This window comes from Anopheles aquasalis, chromosome 2, assembly GCF_943734665.1.
Source record: "Anopheles aquasalis chromosome 2, idAnoAquaMG_Q_19, whole genome shotgun sequence".
Classification (NCBI taxonomy): domain Eukaryota; kingdom Metazoa; phylum Arthropoda; class Insecta; order Diptera; family Culicidae; genus Anopheles; species Anopheles aquasalis.
In genome coordinates this window covers 28,690,130-28,702,500 of record NC_064877.1, presented here as the reverse complement: position 1 = coordinate 28,702,500, position 12,371 = coordinate 28,690,130, and the positions used below count along the sequence as shown (strand labels likewise).

General features: G+C 48.3%; 2 protein-coding genes across 2 annotated transcripts; both read left to right on the top strand.

Moving 5' to 3' along the window:
• Positions 1–2,447: 2,447 nt before the first annotated feature.
• LOC126569308 (tubulin alpha chain-like) lies at positions 2,448–4,099 on the top strand. The gene is made up of 3 exons (XM_050226291.1): positions 2,448–2,571; positions 2,665–3,907; positions 3,989–4,099. The coding sequence occupies exons 1-3, from the start codon at positions 2,560–2,562 to the stop codon at positions 4,066–4,068; spliced, it is 1,335 nt and encodes a 444-aa protein (XP_050082248.1). The 5' UTR covers positions 2,448–2,559; the 3' UTR covers positions 4,069–4,099.
• A 162-nt stretch (positions 4,100–4,261) lies between these two features.
• Positions 4,262–12,108, top strand: LOC126572864 (uncharacterized). The gene is made up of 3 exons (XM_050232558.1): positions 4,262–4,518; positions 11,708–11,759; positions 11,825–12,108. The coding sequence occupies exons 1-3, from the start codon at positions 4,378–4,380 to the stop codon at positions 12,106–12,108; spliced, it is 477 nt and encodes a 158-aa protein (XP_050088515.1). The 5' UTR covers positions 4,262–4,377.
• The last annotated feature ends 263 nt before the right edge of the window (positions 12,109–12,371 follow it).

Here is a 12,371-nt window from a genome sequence, read left to right as displayed (position 1 = left end):
AAAAGGTGGTTTTGTTTTGGTCTGCACAACCGCGACCGCGATTATTTGGGAATCGAGGCTTCGATCAGCTCCCTCACGGCATCCAAGTCATCGTCGTTGTCGTCGCCTTCTTTGTTGCTCTAGTTAACGTCTATCGTGTCGGTTGGCGGCGCTCTACAAGCAGGCGGCGAGGAGCGTTTGTTTGTCTCGCCATTATTCTCTCTCTCTTTCTCTCTCCCTCTCTCTCTCTCTCTCTCTCTCTCTCTCTCTCTTTTCTTCATTTCCTTTATCTTTGCTCCGCTTGTTAGCACGAGCGTCAGGTGATAATGGTGCTGTAATCGGACACAAGCAGCGAACATCCATCAGTGACCAGCGACTTTGCTCCAGGTGACATCTGACTACCGACGCGAGGATGGCGTCAATGGGATGCTAAAAGCATACCGACAATTCTGCAACACTCGAGATGCCAATGCTACAACCCTCTCACCCCCACGAGAGGAGATCACGCGCATCCTATTGACTCATCCGTTGATCCATCAAATGTTGTCGTCTACTTCATACACCACACAGCAAATCCGCCAAAAAAGGCAAACGCAAATCCAAATCCCCCGTCCCCCCGAATGAAAACAATGGATTTATAATGAATTCGTTAAGGGGGCGGTGGCGCACCGGTGTGCGCGTTTTGACATATTTTGCGAGCTGCTAATGGTGCGCGGTTGGTCGCGCAACACACCACGCGAGCAATTATACGAGGCACGGGAGCGAACATTGGAATGGAGGGCGCTACCGTGCATCACAAGCTGTCGCTAGTTTGCACAAGCCACAAGGGGTTCATTAAGAGCGATCGAACATTTTTTTGGACAGATGCTGCTGCCGTTTTGCAGTTAGTAACAGAACCTGAAGCGACGCACCATCAGCGACGCACCATCAGCGACGCACCATCAGCGACGAATCCATCACCGGTGCGAATGGACCGCGACTGATCGATCAGGCTTTGGATTCCGTATCGCAAATTTGCAGAACCGTCCCCCAAAGGGGGGGGGGTGATAAGTAACAGGAGTTTCGTCTGAAATACCACCGGGGAATGGCGGGAGGCATGGGGGTGAGATGCTGAATTCTGAATATTCATGAGTGTCGCCGTCGCTTCCTTTTACTTTCGTTCGTCGCGGCAGGTTTTTGCATTTGAAGGTGAAATGCTAGCACGATGAGCTCTTCGTCTTAGCGTAGTAACGGAACCATGAATAGCTGATGGTCTGGGATTAACTGATGGGCTGATATGCTGTTATGTTGTTAGATAAATGAGGGACTCGCGCGAATATTTGAATACAACCATTAGCCAAGGTTCGATCGGTGGAGGTTCGTCAACCCTTGAGTAGGATGTGATCTTCAAATTTCAAGATCAAGTATCAAACCGACCGGTTAGGTGGTGCGATGATGATAGGCCGTCGACCTAGCAAATCAGCTCGGAAAGGAAAGCATCGTCGGCTTGACGGCTCGAGAGAGGGCCGTTCCGTGGTATTGTCGCGTTGTACTTGACCTTCGAGTGTACTTGAAAGAGAAGAGAGGATCTAAAAATACGCACCAGCCGTACCAGAGTACAGCCTGTGTACACGCTAGCTGACCGATTGTGTACGCGATTTTACGACCGTACTACTTTGAAAGCCCTTTTTTAAGGCTCCGTGGAGCTCCGTGGCATGATGGCCTTCGAACAAGAAGAACCGTCCAAGAACATCCGCCATTGTTATCGCTTTGTATTGCAAGGGGAGGAGGGGGGGGGGCATTGAAACAGAATGGGGTAGGGAGGTGGTCGGAAACAGGTTCCTCAGCGTCGCTCAGAGCCCGCTCTGCGTTAGACAAAAGGTGTTAGTGGCTATTTGTTACATTCCCTGGAACGTCCTCCTTCAGTCATATCCCCCATCTCCCCTTCCCCTCATCACTACACACGTTCATTTGTCAAAACCGACCATCCAAATCCGCCTATCGGCGCAGCATCCGGGCGAACGCGCGCACGTCACAACGAAAGACTTAACCAAGCGACGAACCCCGCACAACGCTCAACACTTAGAACTCGCGACGCTGCCGATGCTGCCGATGCTACTGGTTCCGTGTTCTCAGCCAGATATCTTTTTTTTGCTCGTTGTTTCTTTCGTCAAATTTCCACCTTAACGGCCATTTGGAACTGGGATGGATTTACTTTTTTGGCCGCATCACATCGCTTCGCGCGCTTCGAGCGCGTTCGCTACAAACAATCAAAGTCGCCATCGATCGTTAGCAACGGCGCTGGGGCGGTGGGGCGGTGGTGCCGGCTGCCGCGATAAACATGGCAACCAACACAGTACACAGTGTCCTCAGTACATCACACCGTCGTGTGCGTGTTTGGTTTGCAATTTTCGGCAGTAAACCGGTTTTCTAAATTCTCGTTAAACGGCCACGGGAAGAAGGCATCATCTTCGGCATTTACGGTCGGCGGAGCGAACCACACAAAACGACGACGTCATCAGCGCGCGCCCTCATAGAGCGAGCGAGCGAGCGAACACAAACTTTTGGGAGACATCTGCACCGTGTCGGGCTGGCCCAGCAATGACAAGAAATGTATGTTAATGGTGCTGTTTGAAGCGGTTCAACACGCAAAGGTTCAACGAACCATGGCCTCTCTCCCTCTCTCTTTCTCTCGTGTCTTTGTAGCGTGAAATCATCCAGCTGCACGTGGGCCAAGCAGGCGTACAGATGGCCAGTGCCTGCTGGGAGCTGTACTGTCTCGAACATGGCATTTTCCCCGACGGTCAATTCTGTCAGTGTCGCGGGAACAGCAACGACCCGTGCTCGGAAGATGATTGCAGTGCGTTCTTTAGCTGCACGCGGGATGGACGCTGCGTACCCCGGGTCCTAATGGTCGACCTCGAACCATCCGTCATCGATGAGATCCGGCTCGGTGCTTACCGCGGACTGTTCAATCCTTCTACGCTACTGACCGGGAATGAAGATGCGGCGAGTAACTACGGACGGGGACATTACCGTTTAGGTCAATCGCTGATCGAACCAATGATCGATCGAGTCCGGCAGCTTTGCGAGAACTGTTCCTCCGTCCAGGGGTTTATGATGTTCCGTAGCATCGGTGGTGGAACCGGTGCTGGCCTGGGGACGTTGCTACAGGAACGCCTCGACCAGGAGTTTAGCGGCAAGGTGTCACGCTTCGAGTATGACATTTTTCCCTCACCAAAATTGTCGCCCGTGATCGTGGAACCGTACAATGCGGTCCTGGCATCGCACGTTTCGATGGAGCACAGCGATTGTGCGTTCATGCTGGACAACGAAGCGTTGTACGAGGTGTGCGATCGGGGACTGCGCGTTCCGGAACCAACGTACACCAACCTCAACCGATTGGTGGCGCAGGCTGTGTCGAGTATTACGGCGTCGCTCCGCTTTACCGGTGCGATCAATGTGGATCTGCTCGAGTTTCAGACCAATCTGGTGCCATTCCCACGGATCCACTATCCGCTCGTTACTTACGCGCCGCTCGTGCCGGTGTCACGTGGGGAGCATGAGCAACCGACGACGGGCGAGTTGACGCAGCAGTGCTTCGAGCCGACGAATCAGCTGGTACACTGTGATCCACAGGCCGGTCGGTACATGTCCTGCTGTTTGCTGTATCGGGGTGATGTTTCACCGCTTGATATTAATCGGGCGGTGCAGGAGTTGCGGGTAAAGCGATCGGCTCAGTTTGTCGATTGGTGTCCGACTGGGTACAAGATTGGGATCAACTATCAGCCACCGATGGCCGTTCCGGGGGCTGATCTGGCACACGTCAATCGGGCACTGTGTATGCTCGCCAATAATACCGCCGTTCGGACGGCTTGGTCACGGATTGTCGAAAAGTATCGCGTACTGTACGAGCGGAAAGCGTTTCTGCATCATTTTCTCGATGAAGGTGAGTCGCCAGGGAGATGGAGATGAGGGTGATGGTTACATCCGCAGCGCTGACCCGGCACGGAAACCTTTTTCTCGGTAGGGCTCGAAGTGCTCGACCTGGAGGAAGCGATCGAGAACATTGCGACGCTGATTGACGATTACAAGGAAATTGAAAAATGACCCGGCAATGATCGTCAGCAATCGGGCACGCCATCGCCATCATCAGCACGCACCAGACGTAGTCTCCGCGCTTTGGAGTTCGAGTGACCGCCAGCTGTGATTTCATTCACGATCAGAATGGCCTCTCAGAAGCTACTACCGTTGCTACTGTTGGTGACAACGATTGTGACATTTTTGCCAAACGAAACATCCACTCTCTGCACTGAAACGATCGATTCCATTCCATTGACCTCCAGTTGTGCCTTCTATCCACTGCTACTCGTCGTGCCACCCTCGGGATGGGTTCTATCGAAGCAAAACTGTGGTGAAATGATCGATCTGGAGCCGTTCGCAGTACCTCCGGTCCTGTACTTCGATCTTGCTGAGGAGGATCGACTCTATACGCTGCTGTTCCTGGAATTTGGACACCACGGACGCCACTATCTACGGTGGCACGTCGCGAACCTATCGGTGAGTAACAGTCGGACGGTGCGAACAAACCTCTTGCGGTTGGATTTGCGTCATTGCGATCGAGTGGCGCGCAGAGTATCGTTGAAGTACCGGAGACTTCCATCCGTCCGGAGGTGGCTGGGATCATGGCGCAGGCAAATTGCGCACTCGACGCCACGATCTCACTCGTGGTGGACACCGCGGTATCATTGATTGACGCCATTTCGTTGCGTCCGTAACGCAGGTCACAACACACTGGCATCGGATTGCTATCACAATCCCGATTTTAATGGCCACTTAAGGGGCTCGAAGGGTCGTTAGAGGGTTCGAAAATTCGCCAGCCCCTTGATTTAGAATCGCGACAAAGCTCTTCGGAAGTGTCGCAACGAGCGACGAGCGGTCGAACGCTGCAGCAGACGCTGGTTGGCCCAAAAAAAAAAACTGCATATGTTGGCCAACAACGGCGGCACGCACTCCCAGCGATAAGGTTGTGCAATTGTGTCTTTTGTGGTTGTTGTTTTCCTCCCCGGTTTTTGACTGTTTGCTGATGCATTACCGGTGTGTTGGCTGAGGTTGTTCAACATTTGCTGTAGCAGTTAGGGCTTTAGGCCAGCAGTAGCAGCAGCAGCAGCAGCAGCAGTAGGTCGGCGGCTAGTTTTTGGGGATTTTAATTGCTCGCGCAAGTGTTTTAAGCGATGCTGTAATGCGTGGGCCCTCGCCCCCCCTCCCCCCAGGAGAAAGTTGTACGGAAGGTGAAGCGAAAGTGCTTCTGGGTTTGCTGCGGCGCGGTTGTTCAGGATGGTGATTACGCTAAAGCCCAATGTAATGTCCAATGGGGCGGGAGACAACATCATTTCTGTTTCCAATGTCCGCATTAATCGCGCAAACAATTCTATTTCCAGCAGAAGCGTTTGACTCACGCCTCGCGAAGCATTAACATCACACACCTCCACAACGCAAAAGTGCGACGCAAAAACGCGCGCCCATTCTCGGGGCCGGATTGCTTGAACAAACAAACGCGCGGTCAGCCACTGGCCAACTGGATAGCATCCTGTTCCACCAAAGGGGTTAGCAAAAACAAATGGCTTTCTGCTGACGTCGTCGAAAATCAAATGACGCGAAAGGTCGCTGCTGAAGAAATGGGCGAAAGTAACGCTAGAGAAGCAGGCGATCTGCATGGCACTCCGCTGGATGTTCTGCTGCTGTTGTGTACGACCTTCATCTCGGTGCTCTGGTCAGCTCAATAATCGAATTCGTACATTAATAACATAGCGCAATAGATCCTTCCTTTGCTCCCTCCCTCGGCATCGCTCATGGTTGTGGTGGTCATGACTTTGATTTTCGGACGCCATTTTCTTGCTCCACGCACCAAGCACCCCATGGTGGCCAAAGTCCGTTTGTTGCGCGGGCTCCGGTCCGAAATGATGGTCCGTGCTGATCAGTAATTACCTGTACTCGCGATCTCCGCGATCTTCGGTTTGCGATGACGCGAGAACCATTCGCGAGCACGGTATACATCGTATTTCCTGTTCTGGCACTCGCTCGTTCGTAGTGAAGACGGCGCGTTTTTGGGTTTATGCTATGAAGTACCATCGAGTGGCCGGCCGACCGAGCTGCCGCGACGCCCCACGACCCTGTGAATCTGGCATAAAGGCGTCGAAGAGTCGAGGAGCCGATTTTTTCTCCCTTTGATTTTTGGTTGTCTTGTTTCGTGCGCTCGTGGTACTCGCTTTCATTGGCGTCACTGCCGGATGGCCTCATACCAAAAGGGGCCTCCGTGTATGTGTGTTTGGCGGTTGAACAAGTGCTTCCGGTTGGGACGATGATCGTGGCCCGAATTCCTTGACGCTGGATCGGACGGTTTTTGCTGCTTCGTAAGTTTGCGATGAAGAGAGTGACTCCCTGCTTGTACCGCGTGTTCCGACGCGAGCTTTGTTGATATCGATTGTTGGGGTCGAGGAGGGGGGCTAATGTCAATATTGGTCGTTCTACTTTTGAGCGAGTCTTCGACGAGCCCGTCCTGTCGCGGCTCTAGATGTGGTGATGAGGTGGCGAACGATTCCGATAAAATGGCGATAGTACCGACGCTCAATTAGGATAGCATGTTTTTCTATACTTGCTTATGTGCATGGCATCAGTTTGGCCACTCGGTCAAGGTTAAGATTTCTTTTAGCAATGCCATGGTAAGTCGTTGCAAGCAATCGTGCGGTTGATTTGCTGCGCGATGAGTATATAACTTAATTGTGTAGGAATTTTTACTAAAAAGAATCATAAGAATTCCGATTGTGAGGCTGTGTACCGTTCTGTGCGTCTTTGTGCGGAGCGAAAGCCTTCAAACTCTCTCCGCCTCGGATTCCAAACGGTATCTGAAGCTTCTTTTCCCAGGGTGTGCCATCGGTTGTGGCCGATTGCGATGCTCACCCGCGAATCCTGGAACCGACAAGCGAACTTGGCCTGCCACAGAAGATTCCTGCACCGCTCGTGATCGAGTTTCGCCCAGATCTTCATCAAGCTGTCCCTGAACAGGGGCTTTCCGATGCTGGAGATGATCTTGCGCAGCTCCGCACAGCGTTTGTTGCCAGGACGGGTATGCCCTCGTCGCTGTTCGTCCGTATTCTGGGGAAATCTGAAAAACAAGCTGATTTGATTTTATCGCAATCCGTAGATGATGATAAGGGTATCGGATACTTAGTCGTAGAGCAAACAAATGTCCCCGCATAGTTGCTCGCGCAGATGCGGAAATGAATTTTGCGAGAAACGCAACTTACAGTGATCGGCATAAGTAAAAGCCCACCTCTATGGTCTATCACATTTTAGCCTGTAAATTCGACATTTTCGGTCGCAAAGGCCATTTAATTTTTTTTGCTAGAAGCTCTAACTTTCCTCTTTCTTACTTGGTTCAAACAATGATTAACAAACAGTTTTCTGATGAGCATAGGGTCTGCTGTCCGTTGATACAGCGATACCACGTGCAAAAACCTGCGCGCTATCGACTTCCTACTGGAGAGGCTACGACAAGTGGATTTAACATGGGTAAACAATAATGGAGGGCACGTAAAACATTAAAACAGACGTAAATAAAAGCCCTATACAATAACACTAGGGCTCTGTCGGAGTTCTAACAATATTTATTGCAATGTAGGCTTTTACTTTTGTCACAATCATAATCGACTATCTCTCACTTAAAGAATTTTCAAAAAGAGACTATCAAACCTATCAAGCTCAAAGCAAGTGATTTGGAAAGAAGACAGTTAGAGCTTCTGGCAAAAAAATTACATGGCCTTTGCGACCGAAAATGTCGAATTTACAGGCGAAAACGTGGTGGACCGTAGAGGTGGGCTTATGCCGACCATAGTAACGGTCAATTTAAGCAGCACCCCGAGACATCAAAAAGTACCGCGAGAGAACGCTTTCAAAGCGCCTTTGGCGGAGATTGCACGCAATATGGTATATTTGAATCAGCCGTTCGTTAACGATACGTGATGTTAACGGGCACGTGATCCACATGTCGGATGTGTACGTGGTTTACGTGAAGGATAGTTCTGGAACACATTAATAATTAATAGTAATGTGTGAAGAAATGTGTCAGAACTTGAGATTATAAACAACTAGCTTGACCACGCGTGCGTCGCTACGCGTAAAAGAGAAGAGGTATCTGAAATGTTCTTCTAAATGACTTTTATTAATATTTGCTGCGGATAGATTTTTTTTGATTTACATTTCAACCTTAAAGGGATAGGCATATTTTCTGGCTCCACAATACAGCACATGTTACAAACACTTTTTCTTGGTGTAATTAATGAATCGATGTGAATCATGGTTCAATAAATACTTGACAATCGTGGTTTTGAGTCTGTTTTTGAATAATATGCATTGACCAGCGAGGAGAATACTTAATTTGTCACCGACATTAATGAAACTGCTAATATTTGAGCAAGTTCATCCAAAGAACGATTGTCAAAAAAATCATGTTCCGTCCAACTCCCGCTCTACAGCAAATATCAGCTAAAAACGATCAGCTGACCATATTTTCAAATAAAGAAAACTCGTGTAAAATACATCTAAGCAGCTAATGTAGCTCTGGCAGTGCAGCCCAACCGCTGAATTCATTGCGGGATGTTTTGCAAATCATCGAAAAGTCCAGAGCTCTAGTTGCTGGCAATGGAAGAAGCAGGAAGATCAGCTAATACAGGAAAAGCACCTTTGACAGGGGAATCCCGCTCTGTGGTAGCGATCTTGTGACCTTGCGATAGTAACAGAATATAAATTGCGAGTGATAAGGACCGGCAACTGGGAGCCCGGCAGAGGTCAAATGGTGATAATAATTATCGTTGGGAAGTAACTGATCCAAAAATAGATGGACATCGAGTATGAAGCCTTAAATGTAGCGAAGGTTTTAAGGATTGAGGGAATTTATTCGTTCGATCTAGGTCGCCTTGACACTGTAATCAGGCGAGATTTTAAGCAGCCATGATACAAGGGACATTTTACGTTCCATCGTTTCTAAGACAAAATCGAGAAAAACATACGTTTAATATACTAAAGTCAGGCTTTAGACCGATTGTATATTGAAGTTTTTTGCTTGCCAGAAGGGTGAATTTATTTCACTACAGCGTTCACTGAGTCTTTTTCCGTTTCCAAATCGTTTTCCTAACATTAACCAAAGAAATCACGCAAAGTGCCCGGAAATGTTACATCGCATCTCTGCCCCTTGCAAACGGGGACTCTGAATTGGTCGAAACCTTATACGAGCCCCTCGAATGGGAAGGACAATCCTCTCCTGCCTTTACCTGCCGATCGATTTGACAGTAGCCAAACAGGTGGTAAAGAGGAGATGGGTCGCAGTTATAACCCCAAAACCCAGATGCGCTGCGGATCGATTCAGCGAAATAGTATATTGCGCGATGGTGACTGCATGCGTAACCGAATGCACCACAACCTGGTTGTCCATGTCCTTGGTTAAAGTAAAAGTCTACGTCTCCACAGCTTTCTTTCCTTCCATGAAACAAAATTTCAGTGTGGAAGACGTCCACAAAATCGGCATCCGTCGGATCGAGCTTATCCTGCGCTATCGTTGATATCATGGAAGTTACGGCTGGGTCGAGTCCTGTGATGCGTCGTATACGGATTGGTCTGACCGCGACGGACGCATAGTTGGCTACAAGTGCACCGAGTGAAAATCCTATAAGATGTGTATCCGTTGAGCCCGCCTCGGTGATGCGTCGAATCATCTGCGCGATACATCGGCCAACGTGAGGCGTTTTTGGAATGACGTTTGGATAGAAACCGTGCGATAGGTTGCTCCATTCCACGTAGATCACATTGTAGTCTCCCCGTGCAAGGTATTCTGGAAAGCGTATTCTTGTTGCTGGTTGAGTGGAGAAGAAATCACATCCGAGTGAGGTGCTATCTTACCGTTTCTAATCTTGAACAGTGGCGAATCAAAACAATCAGTATTGTAGCCATGAATGAGTACCTTCACCGGATGCGACGAATTGAAGTAGGAGCTGAGGTTCGACTCTTCCCAACAATTTTTGATCTGCATAGACTTCCCACCATATCGGTTGGAGCGTGTGTAGAGGTAGAATCTGACATTGTCATCTGGACAGTCTCCAGAGATTACGCCGAACGGTTGTAGTAATAGCACTGGAAAGAAATAGAAAACGAATCGTTCACACATGCTGGTGGCATAATTGATAGAGTGACAAAGACGATTCAGACATCATTTAATGCAAGCAATCTCTCAAAAAGGAAGAAATTGATACCGTTTACCCTTTTGTATGCTCATTTGCTTGTTGTAGGGAGGAAACTAGGGTCTTAATTTAAAGGGCCTGTTCAAAATCTTTTAATATTATCTAAAATTTAATGAAAACATGCAATTTAAATGAAACCTAATTTTATTTTTTTTTGTCTATATTAATTAAGTTTGATCCAGATGCATTTTTTATACATGATAATGGTACATGATTCGATAATGTTTGCCGTTTTCGGGCATCGAAACTGTCCCTTAAACGTCGATCAATATCGTTGGGTAATGCTCACCTGTAACTGCCAGCATTAGGCACAGTGCCATGCTGCTAAACGCTTTTAGAACCTTTTTGTACAAATTCCACTGATTTTAATACGCCCAGTTCTAAAAAGGAGTATTGATTTTGTTCCACTTTTGCGTTGCCTTTTTGCGTTCGGTCACCGGAATTCATCTCAGTTCAGTAGAATGATCCGTCGAGTCTCGATGCCTTGGTTCGACTGACCATTTATTGCTGCTCGCAGCCTAGAAGTATTGCAGATAAGGCTCACCAGCATGATCTTTTGGGGCCAATGCGCAAAAGCCGCCTATTGAGTGAAGCTTATCTATCACGACACACGCCTATCAACAGCGTGTTGCTATTGGGTATTTCCATGTTTATAGCAACTCACCACCGATTGCAACTTTATCACCGAGAATGAATTGAAAAAGTGATTTAAAATGATCGCACAACATGGATTACACCGTGATGAGACTGATGATTTAACTATTACAATTATTATAAAAATATTATTTAATAATGGAATTAGCAGCTAAGCATTAGCAATATGGTTCGTGATCGTGCCGTTATGATTAGGACGATTTTAGCGAAGTACTTTGAGCATTTATGAAGGCATAACAACATTGAAATTGCTTTAAACTTAAGTACGGTAGAATCTGTGAATTCCAAAACATTCGGCGATGGCACCATTTTGTTTGGGTAAGGTTCACAGTCCCATCTGTTATGTCATTTTAAAATATAATTTAATACCTCTGAAACGAAATAAGTGACTGCTCATAATATAGGCTATAACATATCTTTATAGCACATTAAAAATGTCGAGTTTTGTGCCTTAAAATCCATTTTACGTGAAAGATTAAAAACCAGCATTCATTTGAACCAAACTGCTACTGATAGTGATCGTTTGTTGGTTTAAGTTTATGATGCACATGTTACGACACAAATAAAATGTGAAACCTGGCGGAAGAAGCGGAGACTTTGACTTTAATGAACGGTTCTATAAAAAAAAAATGGGAAGAGTGAGACTTGAAGGGTGGACTGGACAAACCATTGATAGAGAATGTTTTTGTCGATAGTTGATACAGATTGAAGCGAGCTATGGCTTGGAAAAAACATGGACTTTCGTGGGCTTTCGACCTTTCGTGACCGTCTTTTCCGGGGTTTTTCTGCGCGTTTCGTTTCAGGGCGCACTGCTACTTCAAGGCATGACGTACATGGATGGTGATACGGCGCTGGGTAAGCCCGCCACAGATCGACCATTCCCTCCAAGTGAGAACTACAATGTTGCTTTCTTGCTGCAGATTATTTACCTCCCGTTCCGCGATCATCCTCCACCGATGTCGATGATGCCGCCGACGATGACGCTGATGACGATGATGTTGATGGGCAGCCGGCACGCTACGGGTTCTATCTCTACGAACAGGTTTACGGCACGATCTATCTACCAACTCCAGCGGGGAGCAGCGACGATCGTTTCGATCTAGACGCCTGGATCGGTGCGATCTATCGCGAGGGTGCCCTGTGCGGTCCAGTTGCATCGATCGGCTTCGGTGCTTACGCTAGCCAACCGGTGACCGCCTCCTAACGGCACAACGGCACAGCTCCCTATCGGTTCAGCCCATCTGCTTCTTATTGAATTGAAATAAAAGAAATGCCCTCGCCAAGTCTGCCGCCCCGTTCGTAGGTTTCGGGTTTTTATTTAGTAGCTCAACGGTTGCTGCAGTCGCAAGTGGCCACCACACAACATATCTGGGAGTGCGCGCGAACCAGGGAATTGAATTTATAAAGCCACCGCGAGCATAACTTAACAACAACGCTTCACGTAAATTGCTCCACATGCACACGCAT